Genomic DNA, 26,110 nt, shown 5'->3' with positions numbered 1-26,110 from the left:
GAAATCTTTTTATTTTGTCCATATTGCCTAGCACTAGTTCCCTTCTTATACTCAAAACATGTTATGTGTCTACCACACCTAGAATTATGCAGCAGTGCAAACGATGGTCTGTCCACAATGGTCAAAAAAAAAAAATGCTAATAAGAGACCTAGACCAACAGAGCAACCAAGCACATTTACAGTCCTGCAAGAGCCTGCACTGAGATCTGCAGTAACAGATGCAGGATTTACAGACACCAATGTGTGTGCTATACATTGTAGGTACTGTCTTTTTATATATTATAATTTTTTATTATTATTATTTATTATTATAAGAAGGTATAGCACACATGCAATTGAAAAGAAAACTAACCAAAAAAGAAAAATCCCACAAATAGTCACAAACTACTTTTCAAAAATAAATAATAATAATAATAATTTGAGATAACAAAACATAGTTACATATATTGTATTTTATTTATATTTATATATATTTTTTTATTTTAAGCTGTTTAAGGCAATATAGACTAGGCTAGTATAAAAATTCAGACAAGGAAGTAGGCAGATTCAAACTGAAGGTTCTCAAAGAGAAAGTGTAAACTGTCAAACTGACGTCCTACAACATCTTATACGGGCGTAACCCATGCTTTACTTTTGTACACCTAGTGTTGTACTTTAGTGCAATCTAAACAGTGAACTACCAAATGTACAAAGCTGGGTGGATCTAAAAGCTGCCCTGAAGGCAGTGTTCTGTTTGCTTCTATAACTGGTGCTTAAACTAGAATTACGTAACTAACAGGTTATAGAAATCTGGCACCCAAGCCTCCAGTGACCTCGACTTAGGTCCAGAGCTAACCTAAAGATGAAAACCTCAGAATATGTTTGTGCGAAAAAGGAAAATAGTGCAAATTTGAACTACTTTAACTAGGCCTGGACAATAATTCAATATCGGTATTTATCGCGATAAGAAATGTTTCAATAACGGTGATATCACTTTTGTGGTATATCGATATGTATTATGTACAGAATCTGTCACGGACAGGCGTTTTTTACTGGCGTCAGCTCGCCGCAGAGCCAAACATATTCAGCCCCCATAGCTGTGCTACCTCAGTGCGTGATGACGCAATCACACAGGCACGTAGCCAGATAGGCTAGGCTAGGTTAAAATGGCTAGGCTAGGCTAGGCTAGGTTAGGTTCAGGTCCGCTCCGCTACGCATCTAAAATGTCTCGAAACGGAGCCGGGACGAGCGGATCCAAGGCTATGGTAGACTCGGTTCGGTCAGCCGCTGTTTCGCTCGCCCATTCGCGCGTCCGCTCGCTCATCCGCGGCTCCGCTGGCCCAGCCGCGGGTCCGCTCGCTCATCCGCGCCTCCGCTCGCTCATCCGCGGCTCCGCTCGCCCAGCCGCGGGTCCGCTCGCTCATCCGCGCCTCCGCTCGCTCATCCGCGGCTCCGCTCGCTTGCCGCTTTGCTGCAAATTGTGCCGGTGAGTGGAGCCGACAAGCAGCGTAACGTTAATACATCTAATCTGTTCCACCACCTCAAGCATCTTCACTACATACAATATTTTCCTTATACTGACTGAAGCACTTTAATAGATTATGTTGAAACTAAGTTATTTAAAGTTTATGAATCCTTTAGGTTTGTTTATTTGCCGTTGATATCATGTTGAATACCTCTTGTATTCTGGCTGAAGCACTTTAATAGATTATGTTGTCACTAAGTTATTTATAGTTGAAAAATCCTATAGGTTTGTTTATTTGACGGGAAAATCTTGTTGCTTTTATGTATATAAAGGCTTCTTGTATTATATATCCTAGTTAAAACACTTTTGTTTTAATCTGTTAAATTTGTTTACAATGAATAAGAAGCTCTGCCTCTGTTGTCATTTAAAGTTATTTTTATTTGTAATAGTTATATAGGCTTATGTTTGACAGGGATGTCATGTTATTATTTTGCTATATGCAAATAAAATTGAGCATTGATTTATTTTGACTACTTTTATTTCTAAAGTATTAAAGTTTTTGTGAAAGGAGGTTTCAAAGACTTAAAAACATTTTCATACAGTAGTAGGTACAGATTTTCATTAGATAGATTGATACAAAAAGTGCAAATACACAGTTAAATAATAATTTAAATTTGCAGTGCAAGCTGCAGAGATTGCAGGGATTCTTTTTCTGAGGCCTTCAAAGTATTTATCGATATCGAAATTATATCGTATCGACCGAAATTTAAGGAATATATCGTGATATAAATTTTGGCCATATCGTCCAGCACTAACTTTAACAGCACTTCGCTAAAAGTGAAAGCGTCTGTGGTTTCTGCAGTCAGACTGTAGTTCACACTTTATATTTTTTAGCAGATGGTCTGTCACGAATTCTAACTTGGCTAAATGGTTTAGTTTAATAGGGAATACTATTGGTAGTTTGGCACATGTAGGATTTATAGTAGTGCTCAGTAGCCTGTTGCATCAATACTGATACTGTACTGACAATATTGGCATTGGCAAGTGTATAATAAGACTATATCTAGAGCAGGGCAATATATTGATATTTTATTGTAGCGACAATATTTTTATGCTTTTTTAATCACAGAGAGTGTAAAAAATCCTGTTTACTTTTATGATGTGCTGAAAAAATGTCAAACAAATCAGTGTGCTATTTATCAAACTCTTTGAATAGTAGAATCTGCTATATTGCCTGCTTAACAAAACACAATAAATGGTCTTTAATTATCTTGATATATTTTTTTACCTATCAATAATCAATAGTTCTAATCAATACTGGAATCATATTGAATTATATATCAACCAAAATTAAGAAATATATTGTAATTTTCTTTGGCCATACTGTCCTGCCCTAACTATACTATGTATTGATTCAGAAAATGTTGACTGGAGTGCCATTATTATGCTTCCCTGCTTGCATGTAATACTGCATTTTTTGCATAACTATGAAAGTTTACAAATGTGCAGTTACTCCAACAGTAAATGCTGTTATTTTAAGCTTATTATAACTTACTGGGGGCCAAGACAGACCACTGCCTTTACAAAAACAAACCTCTAAATATAATAAGGGTTAGCTATAACTTTAAAGGAATTTATCAGTATATTCAAAAATTGTATGTTTATATATGTATATATACAGCTAAAAAAAAGTGACCACGTTAACATGATGAGTTTCTTTGATTTTACAAAATTAAAAACCTCTGAATTTTCAAGAGGAGGATGGATGATCACAAGCCATCAAACCAAGCTGAACTGCTTGTATTTTTGCACCAGGAGTGGAATAAAGTTATCCAAAAGCAGTGTGTAAGACTGGTGGAGGAGAACATGTCAAGATGCATGAAAACTGTGATTAAAAATCAGGGTTATTGCACCAAATATTCTTAACTCTGTTTTCTTTGCATTATTTGAGGTCAGCCATTTCTTATTTTTTGCAAATAAATGCTTTAAATGCCAATATTTTTCTTTGAAATTTGGGAGAAATGTAGTCTGTAGTTTATAGAATAGAACAACAATGTTTATTTTACTCAAAACATAAATACCAATAAAAAGCAAAATCAGAAACTGAACTGGTTTCAGAGCTATATATAGAGGCTATTTTTTTTAAACATACCTTTAGCTTTACATTTTTTATCTTTATTTGTTTGTTTGAAAATGACCATAACCATCTTGCAGTCACATAATTATGTTATGTAGTTAAAAAACAATTAATAATAGCTAAAAAAAAAAAAGAATACAGAGCATGATAGAGTCCAACAATTACAATATATAGAATATGTATAGCTACTCAACTACCTGAAGCTGATGTTAGTAACTAGTTCATTAGCTAGATTAGCTAATGAGCTAATATTGAGCATATTTAAACCATCACAAGCACCTATGCTAGTTAGCTAGCGTTAGCTAAGCTGTTTTGTTGGAGGGCTGCTACTGCTGCAGTGGGGGAGCAGCTGCCATACAAAGCCAAAACAAATCTGTAGCACCTTTCACTCACTCACACTCACTCACTCACTCACTCACTCACAGCTGTCGAGCTCTCTGAACAGGAAGCTAGTTATTTAACTACAGCAGCCTTTTAAGGGACCAATAGGGAGCTTTATTTTGGACCATGTTTCCATGAGACAGGGCATATTGGTAAACATTAACGCTACACAATCAAACACTCACACGCAGAGGAAAGAGAAACAGAGCTGGTGTGTATGGGAGAGCTCAGAGTCCTGCTGGAGGAGCAGAAGAGATAGAGATAGAGAGGGAGATAGAGAGAGAGAGATAGAGGGGGGGCTAACTGAAGGAAGAAAACGGGGGATGTCTACATCAAGAGCCCACACGTAACTTACCTCTATATCAACAGCTTAACGCCGGCCTTCAGATCTCTGGGAATCAGCCCCACACCGCTCCTCTCTCTCTGCAGCGCGGTGTGTGTGTGTGTGTGTGGAGATGCTGGTGTGTGTGTGCGGGGTTTCTGGAGCTGGGCTGCTTTCCTTTTCTTCTACAGACTGACCTCCAGTCCGCTCACTGTAGAACTACAGCAGCAGCGGCAGCAGCGGCTCCAGACTCTCCTCTCCTTACCCACACCCTCCGAGTATACGCGCACTCACTCTCCTCACCCTCAGCCCGCAGACCCGCTGTGTTACTGCAGGAACTCGAGCGCACTCCGCTCAAACACAGCACACTTCAGTTTAATGACAGACTGCCTGAGACCACATCTCCATATAGTTCATAGAAGGAGGAGAAAACCAAGACTGGAATTCCCCTTGGTAAAAAAAAAACAAAAAAAACATGATGGGTCGCGTCCCAAATCACATAGAAACCACTAGCTAAATACTGTATCCACTACAGCTACTAATTATGACTGCTGAATTGTTCTGTTATAATAAATGGTGGTGCTGCTTTTTGGATCTATAATGCTACTTAAGGTATATAAATCAATCTGATTTGATTGCTGTTGGTTTGATAATCATAATCATCAACTTACAACATTCCAAGGGTTGTTAGTCATTTTGAGACACTTCACATATTATATATTTCCAACTGCGTTTAACAAAAAAAAAAGGTTATAAGCCTCCTCCTTATTGGATAGTTACTGCATGGGTTTTAGCGTGGAAAAGATAATCTATTGATCTGTTTAAGAAGGGGCAAATTATTGTCATGCATAAAGCAAAAACAACATCTAAGGATATTAATAAGACTAAAAAAATCAGGTTAAGAACTGTCCAATGCATTATGAAAAATTAGACCACAGTTAGTTCTGACCCTGCATTTGATTGGCTGAGAGGCATTCTATGAGTGCCATTATCACCTGGTAATGCACTGTAACCGAAGCTCTCCATGTATTACTTCGTCGCATACAGGTAACCTAGCAACAATGCAGCGCTTGCAAGCCAAACAGCGCAGCTACAAACAGAGCAGCAATGGAACTATTTTAACTCATGTTTGTTGTGTTTATAACCAAACAGATCGTATTTTCTCATCTTCTTTAACTCCAAATCTTTTAATAATACGGCATGAGGCTGCACGACCACAGCACAGCAGTGCCAATATATCTTGTGTATTATTGCTTAAGTGGATGGATCATCTTTGAGGAAGGAACTGTTGTAGAAAAGAAATGAAAGGTGGGTTTACACCCACCCCTCATCCGGGGTACAACTCCCCTACGTGTTCGTTTGATAGAGAGTCGCAGACAGGTGGAGTGAAGTTGAAAGCAAACCAAGTATTTATTACAAAGTACTGAATATTCAGGAGCACCCACACATGAAAGACCGTCTAACAGCCGTTCCAGTATAAGTTCTGACCCCCTCTGATCTGACTCCATGTTTTATACCCCAAATGACGTGAAACCTGCTGATGAGGCATTGCTAACGATTAGCTCATGTTAATATGCATAATTTCACGTGTTAGTACTCAAGTTTCACGTGTCTGACCGGACCACTAGTGTCTGACCTTGACTGTGTTCTTCCAGAATGGAACAACGTGGCACTATCTGTGTGAGTGTGCATCACCCCCCGCTTTGAAGCAGCAGTTTTTAGGGAGGCACTCACTCACCAAAAGGCCGCTTTGATCTAAGAGCCTCTTCTGTAGCAATTTAGCCCCGTACCGAGCGTACCAGTCGAAATCACACAGAGTGTACCAGCCGATGATTGATGGCCGTTAGTTAGGGTCATGCAGTGAACGAAATGCTTCAAGCATGAGCTACGCAAGTCACACAATAGATTTCATATGTTATATGTTAATGTGTTAGTAACGCGTGGTTAGTCCGCCATACAATAAATCCTTTGTGTTAGTAAATGCCTTATGTATCATGTGGGTTAATTTGTCATAATAATGTCTGTGTTAGTCACATGCCTGATCAAACAATGTTTTACTATATATGTAAAGAATATATTGTGATTATTGGTTAATCTTCTATATAAATGCGTGTAAAATACACTGTGAGTAATAAAAATGATCAAATACAATGTGAGTATTGGTTAATGCATATAAAATACAAGGTTTCACACAATGATTATGTAATTATAGATACTAAGTTAAGTAATCATAACTGAAAGATATTTGTCAATACACCCAAGGTATACTAAACAGTTACTCTTCAGAACGTAAGCTGAAAAAAAATTGTTTGATAAAATCAAATCCTAGAGAAACAAGACTTGATCTCAGAGATATGTTAATAGTAAAAGTTGCAATGCGAAGAGTGAGGCTGACCAGCATAAACAGCTTTAATATGCTTGAGTCAATTGGACTTGATCTGGATCAATGGAAGAAGGTTATGTGGTCTGATAAGTCCAAATTTACCTTGTTTTAAATTGATGGGAGCATCAGGGTAAGAAAAGTGGATAAAGTGATGGACCTAATCATGCACTATAGGCCTAATCATGCCTACTGTACAGACCTGTGAGGGCAGTGCTATGATCTGGGGTTGCTGCAGCTGGTCAGGTCTAGGTACAGCAATGTTAGAATTCAGATTGTAAAAGAGCTAAATGCAGTCCAAACTAATATTTGAGTGTGTGGGATTTCTTTTGATCAGGCAGTGTATTTAAAGTAATGTTCCTTACGACACAGAGCAAAGCGCTACACAAAATGCGTGTGCGCTTATAATCCAGTTCAGACGGTAGAAAATTCAACTTGTTACCCGGAAATACAACAACAGCGCTGTAGCGGTTCTTGTGTGGGTAGATGTGAGGAGATAAACCCCCCTGAAATGGTGAGGAATAAACATGTATCAGTTCCTCACACCGCTCACCATTCACTACCCTCACCCGCCGCGTCTCACTACAGCCTCAGCCCAGACTCTACACACACTGCAGCAGCAGCAGCGCTACTGAGCCCGAGCGAGCAGCGACCAGGTACACACACACACACACACACACACACACACACAGACCTGACCGACTAACGGTCTGTCAGCACAACACCCTACAATAGATCATCACACACCAACACACAAACCACCCTACAATAGACCATCACACACCAACACACAAACCACCCTACAATAGACCATCACACACCAACACACAAACCACCCTACAATAGACCATCACACACAAACCACCCTACAATAGACCATCACACACAAACCACCCTACAATAGACCATCACACACCAACACACAAACCACCCTACAATAGACCATCACACACCAACACACAAACCACCCTACAATAGACCATCACACACCAACACACTAACCACCCTACAATAGACCATCACACACACCAACACACAAACCACCCTACAATAGACCATCACACACCATCACACAAACCAACCTACGATAGACCATCACACACCATCACACAAACCAACCTACGATAGACCATCACACACCAACACACAAACCACCCTACAATAGACCATCACACACCATCACACAAACCACCCTACAATAGACCATCACACACCATCACACAAACCAACCTACAATAGACCATCACACACCATCACACAAACCAACCTACAATAGACCATCACACACCAACACACTAACCACCCTACAATAGACCATCACACACCAACACACTAACCACCCTACAATAGACCATCACACACCAACACACAAACCACCCTACAATAGACCATCACACACCATCACACAAACCAACCTACAATAGACCATCACACACCAACACACTAACCACCCTACAATAGACCATCACACACACCAACACACAAACCACCCTACAATAGACCATCACACACCATCACACAAACCAACCTACGATAGACCATCACACACCATCACACAAACCAACCTACGATAGACCATCACACACCAACACACAAACCACCCTACAATAGACCATCACACACCATCACACAAACCACCCTACGATAGACCATCACACACCAACACACAAACCACCCTACAATAGACCAACACACAAACCACCCTACAATAGACCATCACACACCATCACACAAACCAACCTACAATAGACCATCACACACCATCACACAAACCAACCTACAATAGACCATCACACACCAACACACTAACCACCCTACAATAGACCATCACACACACCAACACACTAACCACCCTACAATAGACCATCACACACCAACACACAAACCACCCTACAATAGACCATCACACACCATCACACAAACCAACCTACAATAGACCATCACACACCAACACACTAACCACCCTACAATAGACCATCACACACACCAACACACAAACCACCCTACAATAGACCATCACACACCATCACACAAACCAACCTACGATAGACCATCACACACCATCACACAAACCACCCTACGATAGACCATCACACACCAACACACAAACCACCCTACAATAGACCAACACACAAACCACCCTACAATAGACCATCACACACCATCACACAAACCACCCTACGATAGACCATCACACACCAACACACAAACCACCCTACGATAGACCATCACACACCAACACACACACCACCCTCTTTACATTAGAGCATCACACACAAACCACCCTCTTTACATTAGAGCATCACACACAACACCCTCTTTACATTAGAACATCACACACACCACCCTCTTTACATTAGAGCATCACACACAAACCACCCTCTTTACATTAGAGCATCACACACAACACCCTCTTTACATTAGAACATCACACACACCACCCTCTTTACATTAGAACATCACACACAACACCCTCTTTACATTAGAGCATTACACACAACACCCTCTTTACATTAGAGCATCACACACAACACCCTTTTTACATTAGAGCATCACACACAACACCCTCTTTACATTAGAGCATCACACACAAACCACCCTCTTTACATTAGAGCATCACACACAAACCACCCTCTTTACATTAGAGCATCACACACACAACACCTCTTTACATTAGAGCATTACACACAACACCCTCTTTACATTAGAGCATTACACACACCACCCTCTTTACATTAGAGCATCACACACAACACCCTCTTTACATTAGAGCATCACACACAACACCCTCTTTACATTAGAGCATCACACACAAACCACCCTCTTTACATTAGAGCATCACACAAAACACCCTCTTTACATTAGAGCATCACACACAAACCACCCTCTTTACATTAGAGCATCACACACAACACCTCTTTACATTAGAGCATCACACACAACACCTCTTTACATTAGAGCATCACACACAACACCCTCTTTACATTAGAGCATCACACACAACCCTCTTTACTATAGAGCATCAAACACACACTAACATTACCTATACAAGAGCACAACAAACACACCAATACAACAGGCCCTAATTAATCACATTGTCACACAATACATGTCAACAGTTTAAACATATGTTTAAACATGTTTTACTTATTACTTAAAAATGTTTAGATTCCAATTCCAAAATCGGACTATTTCTAATAGTAAGTTTTTTGATTTTTTTAAAGTTGTAAAGTTGTAATCGTAGTGTTATTAATATAAATATCATCTGATCAGTAGCATAAAGCAGACTAAGAATAAAACAATAGTCATTATTTGGAACAATGTATCTTCCAAAAAAGTAGTGTATTATCTAGGTATCCTCATTCCATCTGAATAAGTTAAAATGTCTTTGTGTGTGTGTGTGTGTTTAGTGCAGGTGTGCACGTTTAAGCAGTGAAGATGTCCTTGGCCCAGCGTGTTCTCCTCACCTGGCTCTTCACACTAGTCTTCCTCACCATGCTAGTCCTGAAGCTGGATGGGAAGGTGACCTGGAACTGGTTCCTCATCTTCCTCCCTGTGTGGATCTTCGACAGCATTCTCCTCCTCATGCTGGGGGTGAAGATGGCCGGCCGGTGCAGGGCAGGTCATGACCTGCGTCAGGGGGCTCCTGGCCTGCGCAGGAAGGCGTGGTACCTGATGGCTCTGCTTCTGAAGCTTGGCTTCTGTGTCACGCTGTGTGCCCGGCTGGAGAACCTCACAAACCTACGCCTGATCTACATCTGCATCCCCTTGTGGACCATGCTGACCGGGGCAATGGTGGAGCTGGGGGCTAACATCTTTCCTCAGCGCAGGGACTGATTCTTGGGGAGAGCAGTGAGCAGTGGTTTGCCAGAAAGCTAGATGATGTACATGTGCACAGTAATCATATTTGATGTCCAAAGCTAATGTAGATTTGGAAAAGTTGATAGCTGGTAGCAGGACAGTCTGGATGTAAAAATCAACATGATTTATAATGTGTACTAATCAGATTCAAGCCACATTTGTATGCAGCTTCTAATCTGAGTGAACTCAGATTTCTGGGCATGTGACACAATTTGTTTTCTTTAATCATAATCAGTTAATGATGGTCAGATGTGTCTGGAATGGGAGCAAGAGAGTAAATACAGGAGGAAGGTCCCGTGTTCTGGGCTAGCACGTATTGTAGTGCAATATAGTACGATGCAACAGTGGAAATGACTTTTGTTCATAGCTGCTGTAGTAATTATCTAGACAATATACCTGGTTAAACCTAGATATAAAAGCCATTTAGCTTTCCAGAGGTCGATTGAGGTCTCAAGTGTCTCTGCGTGGTTGTTTTTGTCCACATCCAAGTGCATTTACTATATTTGCACCAAGAGCAAAAATGGAATGGCGTTTTGCTAGTGCATGACATGTTCATGTTTATTTGCTTTTCACTGACAACTAGGGAACATTATTTTCACTGTGTATGTTGTAGGTTTACAGTGAGCACTTTACTAAAATTGTCAATGAAAATGACTGAAGGAGCCTATTGGCTGATTAGTTACAGTATGTGTTAAACAGGTTAGAGTACTAGTAATTCAAAGAATCAACAAACAGATTGCATTCCTCTCTTAGACTAGTAATACTAAAAATGTGCAGTGAAGTTAGTACAGTGTTATTGTTTGGGAGCTGGTTGTAATTATGTAATGTAAGCTTCACAGTTTAAGTTCAGCTTTTCCCCTTTCTATTGTGAAGTAATGCATGTATAGCTTCTGTGGCAACCAACCAACATATGATCAAATCAAATCAGATTTAACACTCTTTATTCAGTGGACCAGTGGTTTTTAAACTTGGAATACTTGTATCATTCATGAGCAATGTAGCGTGTCCAAGTACTACCTGCTCGGGCTACTGTGGTAGCCTTGCCTGCTTTGCAATTGGCAAATTTGAGATACTACTATACTATATAGTACTAAATTTACTATAGTATTTCCCTTTTAACTGTTGATTAATTATTCTGCTATTAATGCCGATTCAAAAACATTTGGGTATTATGGCATTGCATATTGCGTGTAAAAGTTTGAGAACCACTGCAGTAGAATATACTGTACCAGAAGCATGCTGTTTGCATTAAGCTAACATGGCAACTTCATGGTTCTCCTATGAGAGAAGCTGATAAAAAAAATATGGTACAGACATCAAACAGACGTGCACTTGACCAGTTTGTGTTTCTTAGACCATACAGGACTCAGATGAACTGAGTATTATTTTTTTTCTTTCCACCAATGAGTTCCATCATTGATACCACAGTGATGGATTTGGGACAGTTTGACTGTGGAATTAAAGACAGGGAGACATTGCTCACAGAAAGAAGGCAGGTGAATCTGTTCTCGCCTCTCGTCTCCTGTCTGTGTGACTGATTGATCAGAAGAAAATGGCTGGCTTCTATAAGAAGCTCGTTTAATTCTCCTGTCCTGTTTGACAGGTTCATTTCACTCTGCTGGCTGTTTTTTAAAGTTGTCAGTTTAACAGGATATTCAGGATGTGATCTTCAGATTGCACATCGACTCATATGTCTAAGACTGTGTGCTATCTGAAGATCCTGAAGTAGGTGCTTAGCTGGCTTAATTCTTGGGAGGTCTGGTATACTGAAGGGGTAATGTCTGTAGTGTGTTAATGGGGACCAGATTTGTGGAGCACCTTTATAACTCATGCCTTTTTAACAGACATGAAAATGGAATAACTTAAGGCCTATCTTTTGGAGGAGCTTTATTTCCATTTACATTGGGGACGTCTGTAATTTTATCTAGGTTCATTTTTGTTTGATTTCCCAAGCAGATGTTGCCTCCTATTAGTCTAGGACCTATTAGTCTGTCTAGGCAGGATTATCTGCTACAAAGGGTTTTATTCTAATGGCAATAGAATAAAACCCCTTTTCTTGCTTTTGTTTATTCTAGCTTTTGGTAGACGACCGTCTCTACGGTCTAGAGAAGACAGTAAATCTGCTACAAATTTGCACACATATGTCGGCAGTGGGTGCAACTTAAAGAAGAGGAATGCATTTATTTGAGGGGGTGCCCATCAAAGTGACCAAATTAGAGTTTAGTCCAGCTTAGATTTGTAGCAAACTACACTACCTGGCTAAAAAAGTCACCACCAAAAAATATATATTATTAGCTTTGATTGCAGGATGCATTTGCTGTGGCATTATTTCAATAAGCTTCTGCAATGTCACAAGATTTATTTCAGTCCAGTGTTTTATAAATTTTTCTCCAAGATCTTGCAGCATTGATGATGGTAGAGTCTGACCGCTGCACAAGGCCTTCTCCAAAACATCCTGAAGATTCTCAATGAGGTTAAGGTCTGGACTCTGTGGTGAACAATCCATGTGAGAAAATGATGATCTCATGCTCCCTGAATCACTCTTTCACAATTCCAGCTCCATGAATCCTGACATTGTCATCTTGGATTATACCCATGCCATCAGGAAGAAAAAAATCCATTGATGGAATAACCTGGTCTATATTCAGTATATCCAGGTAGTCAGCAGACCTCATTCTTTCAGCACATACTTTTGCTGAACCTAGACCTGACCAATCCAGGTGGCTATATATATATATATATATATATATTCCAAATTTCTGTTTATTTCTATGTCACAAAGGATCCTGTTAAGGCTTTATAGCCAAAAGAGGTAAACTACAGTGTATCTGTCTCAGTGTTTTGATGTTGCATAAACATAATAAGCAGTGAATATCTGACTAACATGTTGATTTACTGCTAATAGTGTAATAGTGCACCATAGTTTGGTTCACAATTAAATTTTGGTTTGACCTTGTGGTTTTGTACAGGAGACCAAATCATATAGTGTAAAGCATCATACAAGAAACCTCATTTAACTGCAGAATCATCCAGATTATTTCACTTCTGATTTCCAGTCGTAATGCGATCATTTTTAGATTGCACATGGAATCATAATACCATACAGTATTATTGTTGGTATTTGTGTTTGACTGGGAATAAGAGTTTATTTGCCAAAATGTTTAAACCTATCACTTGTTTTGGTAAAGTGAAAATAAAACTGTACATCTGCTCCATAAATCATATGGTTATCATTTCCTTTCCTGCAAATTCATGACAAAACAGGGTCTTAATAAAACTGATCACCACCAGTTTGATCATTTGTTCCAGGATGGTGAACTTGATTTAGATCACCACATTTCACCTGTATTCTTGTTATTTTCCAGTGTTCTTCTTCAGGAATGTGAGATTTGGGTTGGCTCTGCAGGAAGATGATAGGCAAACATCGCATTATATATTTAAGCTGTTCAAACTTGCTGGATAATAGTGAGTTTTGTGTGTCTTTCTGTAAAGTACTATTCATTTAAACTGTACATAAGCTTTGTATGAACTGTTCAGTCTATTTATTGCTGATTGTTGATTCCCTGTATGCTGTGCCATCATTCCACAGGACATTTCCTTACTTTGCACACACTTTTTTTATATTGGTGTATAGAGCATGCACTTTGTAAGTTATTCTGCGTTCTTAGTTTGCAGCTGTTTGAATGTGTAAATAAAGGAGTTAATAAACTCGAGAGAATTTTTAAAATTGTTTTTGACATTTGTTACTCTTAGGGTTTGGTAAAAATGAACAGTTGCTATTCTGTTCTGATTCTATTTTTTTTTTTTATTTCCCCAAACAATGGTAGTGTTTATTATTTTTTTAAACGCATACGCAATTAAATATTTTTATTGTATTATCCCGGAGTGGTGGGCAGCCATGCCTGGGGTTCCCAGGAAGCAGTAAGGGTTAAGGGCTATACTCAAGGGCCCAAAAGTGGCAGCCTGCCAAACCCAGATATCGAACCCAAAACCTTGTCATTGATGGCCTTCTACTCTAACCCCTAAGCTACCACTGCCCACAAATAAATAGTTGTATTTTATTCAGTAGTATGAAAAAAAAATTGGGCACCACTGATCATTTTCATGATTTTCCTTTATAAATCATTGTTTGTTCAGATCAGCAATTTCAGATACATATATCATATAGCAGATAAACACAGTGATATTTAAAAAGTGAAATAAAGTTCATAGGATTTACAGAAAAAGTGCAATAATTCTTTAAACAAAATTAGACAGGCACATATTTTTGGGCACCCCAACAAAAAATTACATCAATATTTAGTAGATCCTCCTTTTGCAGATATAAAAGCCTCTAAATGCCTCCTATAGCTTCCAATTAGAGTCTGGCTTCAGGTTGAAGGTATTTTGGACCATTCTTTTTTATGAAACCTCTGAACGGTAAAACTGAACAGGTTTGATGATTAGTTCATGCCTTTTGCTGTTTTGAGCCACACAGAGTGTACTTTTCCCGTTGGTACGATAGCAAAGACACACTGACATGTTCTAAATCAATCAATAAAATAAATAGGGTAATAATTGTTTAGGCTAAAGCAAATAAACACAGCCATTAAACCAAGAGACCAAGTAGACCAGTTCTGAATATTGATACAAAATCCAAAACTGTTACATCAGTTCAATTTACTATGCAGCTTATTCATGTTTTTTTTTTCGTATTATTATAAAAAAGAGAGCACAAGACTGTTAATATATTATAGAGTAAAATCCTGATGTAACATAAATGACAACGATTTTAAAACTAGATTTTAACCATTTGTTCTAGAAATAGTGAATTTTTTTTTTTTAATTTAAAACATTTTATTAACCCTCCTATTATGTTTATTTGTCAGAACCAGCAATGGTGTCATATTGAGGGTCATATTGACCCGTCTCCTGTTTAATAATCCAAAAGATATCTGATTAAATCCTAACAAGCAGTGTGAATATTTAATTACTAACTCCATTGCTAATTGTTATGAATATAATTCATATTAAGTGCAGTAGTTTTCCTTACCTGTGGTAATGGTTCAGTTAGGATAATTCACTCGTTTTTCATAAAAAAAATACATGTTCAACCTTTTTTAGACCAACATATAAAACAGTAGTTTTACATAACATTGAAACGTAACATTGCAATTTTGTTTTAATTTTGGTTTTGCAGGAGGGGGTTGCAAATACGTGAGATGAACTATTTTCATACTATATGTCGATTACACTAATTAAGGCAAGCAGAAGAAGATCATACTAAAAAACTACTTTTAACTATTTCTCCTAGATCTTCAAACTTCAAGATGGGTCAATTTGACCCGTAACATAAGAGGAGGCTTAAAGCATTTGAATTGTTAAAATGATTGAAACAGACTCTAAGAAGCAGACAATACACTTTAAAAAGTGCTAGTTTTTATCTGACGACAGATTCACACACTATTCTGAGATGCTCTCAGGATGTTCATTATGTCATTTATTGAGACTTCATGAGTTAAAGATAAGGTGCTGGGAGGAACTTTAAACAGCTTTTATAGAGTCTCTAACACAGACTGTACGTCCCCATGATCTTTTTTGGGTTAAAGAGAATGGCAAAATAATTTCTTCTGATGACTCTTCCAGATAGGTCATACCAAAACACTGATCACTCAGAATCGAATTCATCTGTCAGACTTCGGCAGAATCTTCTGCCGTCAAACTGGTTTTAATTGACTTCCCAGCAATGTTATGAGCAGTTCTGTTGGAGTGTTGTTTTTGGCGTATCAGACCACAAATCACATCCACCTTTCCTGTTAACTGCCGTTTCTCAGTTTCTCAGTTGTATCATTAACAGCTGTCTAAAAAAAAACACATTGATATCTTTGTAATGCATTCTGTTAATTTGTGGGCACCTGGTATTTTCATTTTCACAGTGGTTGGCAGCTGCTTAGAGGAGCTCATGGCTGCTTACTGCTGGGACAAGCTTTGATAGAGATTTGCATCACCAGCAAGCAATGTTAAGTAATGTTCCTGAGTGGGAAGAGAGCAAAATATTCGAATAAATACCATCAGTATGTTTCTGCTACCGTTTCTTCAAAGCTACTGTACATTAATCCATTCTAAAAACAAGGTGTCTGGTAGGTCCCGCAACCTTTTTCTGTCTGTAGCAGCTTTTACTGTTTAGCTGAGCATCCATTGTGCTGCTGATGGCGCTGACATAAGAGCTACTCTCTTGTGTCATTGGCTCATTCATTCAACTGATGAGAGCTGTTGAGATAAAACCCGGATATTTTTCCTTTAAAATAATTGCTTATTTGGATCAGTAATTTCAGTTAAATATAATATAGCAGATATACACAGTGGTATTTGAGAAGTGAAATAAAGTTTATAGGATTTGCAGTAAGTGTGCAATAATTCTTTAAACAAAATTAGGCAGGTGCATCAATTTGGGCACCCTTGTCATTTTAGTGATTTGAATACATATAGCACTAATTATTATTGGTAAGCCAATTTTTGTTTGATGGCCAATTGCCATGTTTTTCTCCTCTTTGCATCTTCTCTGAAGAGTGGCTACATGGGAGCATCGAAACAAAGCTATCTCAGAGATTTCAGCTGTCAGTTCCCACTGTGAGGAACACAGTGAGGAAATGAAAGACCACAGGCACAGTTCTATGGAGAGGAATTAGTGCCAAATTATAAAGCAAACACTAGGGTGGAAAAATGTAAAAGCAATCCAAAAAATACATTGCTTTTCCTTTTCACTAACATGCAGAATAAGTGCCAAAATGAAATGCAAAACTACTATTACATTACATTTCATTGCAGTAAATCTCTTTATTGAAAAGCAACGCACACTAATTTGCATTTTCAAAACCAAACGCTGAATTAGTGCCAGAATTTAATGAAATACACCACAAATGTATTCAAGGCACAGCTGTATTGCTTTTCGCCATAAGGTGACTCTTGGTCTTCCTTTCCTGGGTCGGTCCTCGTGTGCCAGTTTCATTGTAGTGCTTGATGGTTTTTGCGACTCCACTTGGGGACACATTTAAAGTTTTTGCAATTTTACAGACTGACTGAGCTTCATTTCTTAAAGTAATGATGGTCACTCATTTTTCTTTAGTTAGCTGATTGGTTCTTGCCTGATGGTCCCTGATAAAGCAAGAAAATCACCTCTTGAAGCTAATTGACAGAATGCCAAGGGTGTGCAAAGCAGTAATCAGAGCAAAGGGTTTCGTCCTGAAATGTAATTGTGACAGGTCTAGCAGTAACTATTGTTCAGCACCTCCAGGAACTTCTTCAAGACACTGAGAAAACTATTCCAGGTGACTTTTTTCATGAAGATACTGAGAGAAAAAAAAACAGATTTGTCCTCAAAGCTTAATGTGCTACTTAGAAGAATCTAAATAAAAAAAAACTATTCTGTTTTTATTTAGAAGATATTTACACGTGTTCCTGTATAGCTTTAATGTCTTGAATATTTAATTTATAATTTAATACATCGAATGAGAAGAGGTATGTCCAAAGTTATTTTGACTGGTACTGTATGATGCAAAAGCCTGTTTTATTTTATTTTTTATCTCATACACTTGTACAAATTTGTATTTAAATGTCCAGACATACACATCATTCTACATTAATTGTGTGTGTGTGTGTGTGTTTCCCTGCTAGTACTCACCTGACTCAGATAATGAATGATGCAGAATTTAATCACATAAATACTGTTCTGCCCTCTAATTTCGGCCAGTAAAAATAAGACTGAACTTCATTAGTAGTTGTAATTAATACATCAGCAATAGCACTCTTATTTTGACATACAGGCTCATGCTGTGTATTATGGGAAGGGAGGAACTAGAGTAAAAAAAATCACTGCACAGAGCAGCAGAAGCTAATGTGAAAACCTTGCACCTTTCTCGTGCCCTCGAAAACAACAGTCGTAAGTTAAATTGTTTATAAGCCCAGTTGAGATAAATAAGTAGACATGCAGTTACGCGTAGCGTTATTTTATTACCGCGAGTTCGCGGCTAATGTTAGGATTGCAAGTGTTTTACAGCCATTTATTTCTGTGTATTTTTTTTTGCATTTTTACACTTGAATTTTCATGTCACGCTTGAAGATAAAGCAGCAGACGCTCGCTTCCTGGCTTCCGTGAAAATGAGTTTGGTTGGCTGTTTAACTGCGTTAACATACTAAGTGTATAAAACACGTAGCGAGAACAGTACACATACTGTGAGTGTTGATCTCCTGCAGCAGATCAGCTGTAATACCGCTGCCTGCGGGTAGATGGCATCCTACTACCAGCAACAGCACTGCAGCAGCACCATCACACCTGAGAGAACACCTGAGAACACAGCATTATACAACAGCCGCACAACGACTAGTGCAGGAGTGTTAGTGATCTGTGAGGGTGATCTGTGGATCATTCAGATCAGAAATCCAGCTCGGAGCCCAATAAAATACCGTAATTAGAGAAAAATAAGAGATGGTGCAGTGGAATTAGTGAGGTGAGTGAAATGTTAAATAAAATAAATCTACTAAAGTTATTATAGTAAGATTTTAGAAAGTTTTCTAGATGGTTGTAGCTATATAAACATATAAAAATAGGTTTTAATTAAGTCTAACAAACACCACTATTTATAAGCCTATGATTAGTTGAAGTAATACAATTGATTATTTTTTGTCCATTAAATTATTATTAAATTTAGATAGGAAAAGGTAAATGAGACATATATAGTGTCGTACATTTCTTGTGTTATAATATATATATATATATATATATATATATATATATATATATATATATATATATATATATATATATATATATATATATTGTTGTCAATTGATTTAAATAAACTATCAAATTAATCACAATAAAATTCTATGATTCATTCTGATTAATCACACTTTTCTTTTGATAATGTGTATTTAAATGTGAATAAAAGACTCAGTGTTAGAAACACTTAGATTTGTATTATTGTAAATATAATTGATGCTTTTTAAACTAGAATATTGTTTAATGTACTAAAATTAATTATTTTTATCTATTAAATTAGTATAAAAGTATAAAGGAAAAGGAAACTATGTGAGACCTACAGTGTGTCATATACATTTCTTGTGTTATAATTAGTGGTGTCAATCGATAAAAAAAAATCTGATTATCACACTTTTCTTTCTTTAGAATAAGCTTTTGATAATGGGTATTTAAATGTGAATAAAAGAGTCACTGTTAGAAACACTTAGATTTGTATTACTGTATTACTGGTGCCAATTTCTTAAAAATATAATTGTATTAATCACAACAATATTCTGTGACTAAATCGTGGATAAAATCAAGAATACATTTTTTTTTTGTTTTTACCTGGCTGACTAGTTCCTTTTATTTACTGTAATATAATATATCAGGGTAGTTTTACTCTATTATAATATCTCAGGGTAGTTTTGATGCTTTTTAAATTAGAATTTTGTTTAATGTACTAAAATTGATTATTTTTATCTATTAAATTAGTATTAAAGTATAAAGGAAAAGGAAACTATGTGAGACATACAGTGTCATATACATTTCTTGTGTTATAATTAGTGGTGTCAGTCGATAGAAAAATATGATTAATCACCTTTTTTCCCCATAAGAATAAGCTTTTCATATCTGTTTTTAATGTGAATAAAATAGTTAAGTGTTACACACTTAGATTTGTATTATTGGTGCAAATTCCTAAAAAATATAATTGTATTAAATCACAACAATATTCTATGACTAAATCATGGATAAAACCATGATTACATTTTTTTTAAATGCTGGTGTTGAACAGTATTAGTATTCAAGTTTCAAGATTAACTGCATGTACAAATGTTGACAACTACTAAACATATGAAATAAAATTAAATAAAGTCAAAGAACTCTTTATTTCTAAGCTCATGTGCTAAAATTGGTTATTTTGTTCATTAATCTTTCAAATATAGGAAAAGGTAAATAATTGTAAAATACAGTGTGTCATGTACATTTCTTTAAGTGGTATAATAGTATTGCATCACTGATTTGGCCTCTTGTTTATTTTTCAATGGTCTGCAATGGTTGTTTAGGCTGATGGCAAAACAGATGCATGTATCAGTTTCTAAAAAATAATCCAGACTCAAACAGCCCCTCCCTCACTGTCTCACCCAGACTCACTAATAAAAGCTTACACAGCAGTACTGCTGATACACATCACTGCTATCACACTGCACGGTGTGGGTGGCGGCGGGTTATATAACTCTACTAATCCACCTCCGGCCACGCTAAGTATAGCTGAGAGACCCCAACTCCCAGACAAGCCTCATTATTCACCTCACTCCTGACCGTGTCTGCGCCTCTACTGCAGCACCAGCTCATTCCGTTCCAGCAGATTCATGTTTAATTATCACAGACTACTGACTGGACAGAAGCACACACAACTCTAAAATCACTAAAATACCCAGAAAACACACACACAGTTACACACACCCCTCCCCGCCAAACTAAGCCACTGAGCTACACTTGACCTCGTCGGTGTGTTAGTTAGCCAAGTTTGCTAACTTTAACTAGAGATTAAAAGTATAACTTTACACTGCAAATGGCTCATAAAACGTTCTTCCGCAAATACAGTGGTTCTATATACAGTATAACTTCTAAAACCGTTTGAACACTTACTGTAACCTGGTCTTTTCCTTGTTCAGATGAATTTGTAGATTATTAAAATTTTTACTACTCCACAGCTAACTAGCTTGTTAGCTAATTAGATTTTAAAATGAATTTTAATACTACTAAACTACTACTAAAAAAAGGTCTAAAAAAAGTGTGCCTTAATGTTGTTTCCATTTTTAGTAGAGCATTAACAATTTTACACAATATTTTTTATAACTATGTTAGCCACAAATAAAAAAAAATTCTAGCAACCCAAAGTTAATACATTTTTAGCAACCCCAAGGTAAAAAAAATTCTGGCAACCAAAAATCTATCATTTTTAAGCAACCCAAAGTAAATAAAAATTCTAGCAACCCAAAGTTAAAATAAATGGTAATAACCCAAAGTAATTAAAAGTATTCTAACAAGCTAAAGTTTAAAAAAATGTAAGAAATCTAAAGGATTTCGGCTCCTACTCATGTTTATTTAAGACATGCAAATATCTTGCCTCTGATTGGCTAACAGAAATGAGATACTCCATCCATGGCTTTGTAATGGGCAGTCCAAGCCAAGGTGGGCGAGGCCATGAATTCGGTTTTCTTTTATTGGCTAATGCGGCATGAATATGCAACTGAGAGGGACCTATTGTATTTTATTGTATTTCCAAACGAGCATGTACTAAATGGTTTCTAGTGAAATGACAACTAACATTTTAAAGTAACGAGTAGCTGTTTTCAGTGGATGAATGCTCTGTTCCCAGTTTTAGGCTTTGTGCAGTATAATCACTATTATCTAAAAGAGAATTTTATTTGCAGCGGAATGTACTGTTCGATACTCATGCATGTTTAACGGAGAGCTTCATAACCGAACAAAACAACATTCTACCGCATTCCTTACACTCTATCCACTGCTATCTTAATAAAATTACAAAACAAGATTGAGCAGCTAAACCAAGGCAGATACCACACAAGCAAGTCTTTTAACATCATTCAACAACTTAACACTGAGGCTAACTTGCATTCAGTTCTTGTGGCTCCTGTTCATAAACTACAGATGCACACTTTAAGAACCCAACATGTGTTCTGGAGAGGGGAGAGAAAACTGCAAAAAGTAATGGAACAGTTCACACAGCACACAATGATGAAACACACTGCTCAGTGATCCTATGCTTTTAATCTTCAGTCATCTCCAAACATAGTTGTCTTAAATTCTACACAGAGTAACTGTGGAAACATTTCTGGATTAATCATGAAAGTGGAAGCGTGCCGGTGGGTCAGGGCCGCCCACCTTACACCGAGCCAGTCTGATTTACGCACATGATCGTTCAGTGTAGCCCTTGTTTACATGACGACAATATCCAATATCAAGAACTTTTTATTACGAGGTTCTTAATTAGATATAAATCAAACTACACATTTTCTTAGAAAAACGTTATATACACTACAGTGCTGACAATAAAAATGGAACAAAAAAACCAACCTTGATATAAATAAGCTCTATGGAAAAGCCTGGAGTCATTAAAAGAATTCTGCCTCATCTCATCTTAAAAATATATATGTTCATGTCAGCTCTAATACAACTATAGCCTACAACTTAAAAATATATTATTTAAGGACCTGTTTGTGGGAGTTTTATTTTGTTTTTTCCGACCTGCAGGGTAGCAGTGCAGCTGGCCCTAAGTGCTTTGATAGTTCACAGTTACAGGCAGGCACTGAGGAATGTTACGCGCTACATTTGCTATGTATTCCATCGGTAACGTTAGGGAGAGGGAGCGAGCCGCACTCGCGCCCTGACGGAGGTCTGCCACACTGCTGCCTTCCACCACACACACTCTGCTGCTGTTGGCATCACACTTGTCGTTTCTTTTCTCTTCGCCTCATCGGATTGATACAAACAGAAAGTCAACCGAATACCTTAAAATAAAATAAAAAAAGAGAGAACAGAAAAGCCATTTCTTTAAAAACAGTTATGTACAAATCAGTATAAAAAGTCTTTCTGCTGTTCATGCAGGAGGGGGTTGAGTGGATGGTGTGGCCGCGTGTCCTGCGGCGTGACGGCAGGCTTTGGGTGAAGAGAGTCCGGGCCTCTGTCCGGCCGAGGCTGGGGCTGGTGGTGCAGCTGTTGCTGCTGCTGCTGGGGATGGGGCAGTTGCTGGGATTGAGACTGAGGCAGGACGGCCTGAGGCAGCACTTGGTGCTGGGGAGGCGCGGTCCGACTGTCCGAATGTCCAGAGCTGGGCTTAGGGTTGGGGGAATGCGTGTGTTTGGTTGTCGGGGTTGTGTGCGTGTGTTTGGTTGTGTTGGTAGCGTGCGCGTGTTTGGTTGGAGTCATCGTTGAATGGCATGATTTGGGCGTGGAAGAAGAAGAGTGGCCGTGTTTGGACGATGAGCTGGAGTGCGAGTGATGTGTGTGTTTGGTTGACGAAGAGGAGGTGTGTGTGTGTTTGGATGGCGTTGATGTGTGAGCGTGTTTGGTTGACCCAGAGTGGTGCGTGTGTTTGGGTGTCGCTGCAGTCAGGCTGGGTGACGGCCTGGCCGTGAGAGAGAGTGCAGGAGTGCTTCCACATTCTGAATGATGATGGTGTGCTTTGGGTCGGCTCTCTGAGACGGCTGCCTGGGCCACAGGTGGCGGAGCGCTGGAGCTGCTGGGGGCTTTGGCCGTCCGCTCTGGCAGGGGCTCCGCCTCCTCTACTTTAATCTGGGGCAAGTGGGGCACATCTCTGGGCGGCTTAACATCAGTGGAGGCGAATGAAGCTGTGGGTGCGCTTGGGGTCTCGCAGGGGGGCTCCTGTTTGATACAGGAGGGCTTTTTGTCCTCAGCTTCCTCCTCTGGCTTCTCACCCTCAGCGCCAGTGTGGTACTGCCTCAACCGGACGTGCCACGCCAGGCTGCAGACGGCTGAGACGGTCTTGAACTGATGGACCACGCTCCGGGGGATGTAGTAAATGTCGTTGTCGTAAAGCTGGATGCGAGCGTAGCGGATCCCTTCTCGCCTCAGCTGATTCAGCTTCGCGTCATCCACCCACTGCACACACTGAGGACAGCACAGACACACAGAGCTATTAGTTATGTGATGTTATGCAACACCTGATTTGCTGTGTGAAAATTACTCACATACACTCAGCACAGCTATGGTATTTGTACACCTTCCTTAATAACGGGATCATATATACTGCTGACATAACTTCTACAGTCAATACTTACTAAGCACCCCTGTTGTGCTTAAAGGGTAATGTAGGTTGCCTTTATGTTCTCCAGAGTTTAAATATACCATTAAAGGTACAACACCCTTCAGTTACATAACCATCAAGAACGACCCAGTGACAGATATGTACCTTTTTCCTGAAAGTCTAGCAATGTCTGTCATTTGATATTTCACAGTAACAAGCAGACACTGAGGAATATGTGAGCTGTGTCAGCTTTTATTGGCCTCTTTCATGTAGACAAGAAAACTCCTGGGCCATCTCTGCAGCAACAGTGCTCCGAGGAGAACACTTAGATTAACACTAAGATGTAAATTCTGCTGCATTCTGAGACAAAAACACAGAGGTAAAGGCTGCAGAATTATTCAGCTCATTGACTTCAACAACTAACCCTTTGCAGCTCATTTTCCAAATTGTTTTTCTAGCTATTTAGAGCAAAGCTATTTCAGAACTACAAGCTTCATTATACAATTCAATACAACAGACACATTCTTAAATGTAAGACCTCATTTATAGCATCTCTGTGAAGGAAACCTGTGGGGTGGATTTGTTTACATTTCATACAGATACAAACACAGGCCACTCCTGTGTTCTTTTACACCTGGTCACTTGAGTGTTGAGTATCAGGATTATATCTGGCTGAGCAACATAAACATGTAAACATGTCAGGAGGTGATCTGAGACGAATTTTAGCTACATGTTATAGCAATGTAAACACATCCATCTTTTCAAGATGCATTCAACGCCCATAACCCCTTCAGGTACAACTGAGACACTAGTAATAATTGCATGTAAATGCATGTAGTGAAAATTTTATTAGGACACAATACAGATGCGTCCTTTTAGTTTTTTTGTGACCAAATCTTGTGTATTTAAAGCTGTTTACACAATCAGCGGCTCTGCTGTGCTCTGTAGTTTAAACCGTGAAGGTGGAAAAGCGAGGCCTGGCGGACCAATCACAGGAAGGTGCACGTTGAGTTATGCCGTAAGCTACGCGGCGATGCATTGGCTATGGCATATAGGTCTGAAGCAGACATAAATTAGCCTTTAATGATGCACATGCAGGTCAAAACAAAGCTTCATGTAAAGTTTCACTTTAATCCATGTCAGAATCTCAGTAGCTAGTTCAGGCTGCTGCTGGGCTTATTACTGAGAATTTGCTCAAGCTCGGTGAAACAATGACATGTTAGACAGGCATGGACTGGTTTTTATTTATTGATTTATTTATTTTTATTATTATTATTATTATTATAAATTTTGTATTCCCTTGAGGCTGCAACCGCAATCTGTAATTTACTGAGAACACACCTAGGACGCAAGCTTTCTAAAATGTTTAGAAGAGACATCAGCATCGTTCTTCCTGCCACTGAAAAACCTCAACTCACTGCTTCTGTTGTATATCGGCAAATTGGATATATATTAGATGTCAATACCATATATTAAAGACCTAAATCGGAATTGGAAATCTCAGATTCAATGTTTTTTTTGCGTTTGCATTTACACAGCCACACAAATACCTGTGATTGTGCCACTTTTACCTGCTGTGTAAACATAGCATTAGTGACCTGTATCTGTACGTAAAAGTACAATATTTCATCCCACTAACAGCATGCATATACACACCGATACATACATGCATATTGCCTCTGCAGAGAAGCTGTAAATGAATAACAAAAAATAGCAAATTTGCAGTGGAGGAGTGGTTGACGTGCTAGTGGGAATGCCTCTGCCCCCATTAATTATTAAATCAGGTATTTTGTTA

General features: G+C 38.5%; 3 protein-coding genes and 1 long non-coding RNA gene across 7 annotated transcripts in view; 1 reads left to right on the top strand and 3 right to left on the bottom strand.

Moving 5' to 3' along the window:
- The window catches only part of LOC103025055 (protein PHTF2), an 89,352-nt gene extending 84,825 nt beyond the window's left edge, over nt 1–4,527 (bottom strand). For 2 of the 3 annotated variants that reach the window (XM_049474295.1, XM_049474297.1), the window contains exon 1: nt 4,318–4,527. The gene's annotated coding sequence lies outside the window, so the exon portion shown is untranslated. The remainder of the gene's footprint in view (nt 1–4,317) is intronic. The other variant, XM_049474296.1, reaches the window with a different exon arrangement.
- A 2,576-nt stretch (nt 4,528–7,103) lies between these two features.
- LOC103036955 (transmembrane protein 60) lies at nt 7,104–14,252 on the top strand. Of its 2 annotated transcripts, none has more exons than XM_007244993.4 (2): nt 7,104–7,320; nt 10,080–14,252. In XM_007244993.4, exon 2 carries the CDS (start codon nt 10,103–10,105, stop codon nt 10,499–10,501), a length of 399 nt encoding a protein of 132 aa, XP_007245055.2. In that variant the 5' UTR covers nt 7,104–7,320; nt 10,080–10,102; the 3' UTR covers nt 10,502–14,252. The 2 variants fall into 2 exon arrangements, with proteins under 2 accessions (XP_007245055.2, XP_007245054.2); XM_007244992.4 differs by having other exon boundaries at nt 10,075–14,252.
- On the bottom strand, nt 7,985–8,757 carry LOC125798972 (uncharacterized). Its single transcript, XR_007437762.1, has 3 exons — nt 8,705–8,757; nt 8,230–8,303; nt 7,985–8,042 (listed from the first exon to the last, which is right to left on the bottom strand). It is a non-coding gene; the product is annotated as an uncharacterized LOC125798972 (long non-coding RNA).
- Nucleotides 14,253–22,300: 8,048 nt separating the features above from the next.
- The window catches only part of LOC103037480 (lysine-specific demethylase RSBN1L), a 66,160-nt gene continuing 62,350 nt past the window's right edge, over nt 22,301–26,110 (bottom strand). Inside the window, exon 8 of the mRNA XM_007244994.4 lies at nt 22,301–24,179. Coding sequence (XP_007245056.3) covers nt 23,124–24,179 — 1,056 coding nt within the window. The 3' untranslated portion in view covers nt 22,301–23,123. The remainder of the gene's footprint in view (nt 24,180–26,110) is intronic.

Source organism: Astyanax mexicanus, chromosome 2 (genome assembly GCF_023375975.1).
Source record: "Astyanax mexicanus isolate ESR-SI-001 chromosome 2, AstMex3_surface, whole genome shotgun sequence".
NCBI lineage: Eukaryota > Metazoa > Chordata > Actinopteri > Characiformes > Acestrorhamphidae > Astyanax > Astyanax mexicanus.
This window is presented reverse-complemented; position numbering and strand designations above follow the sequence as displayed.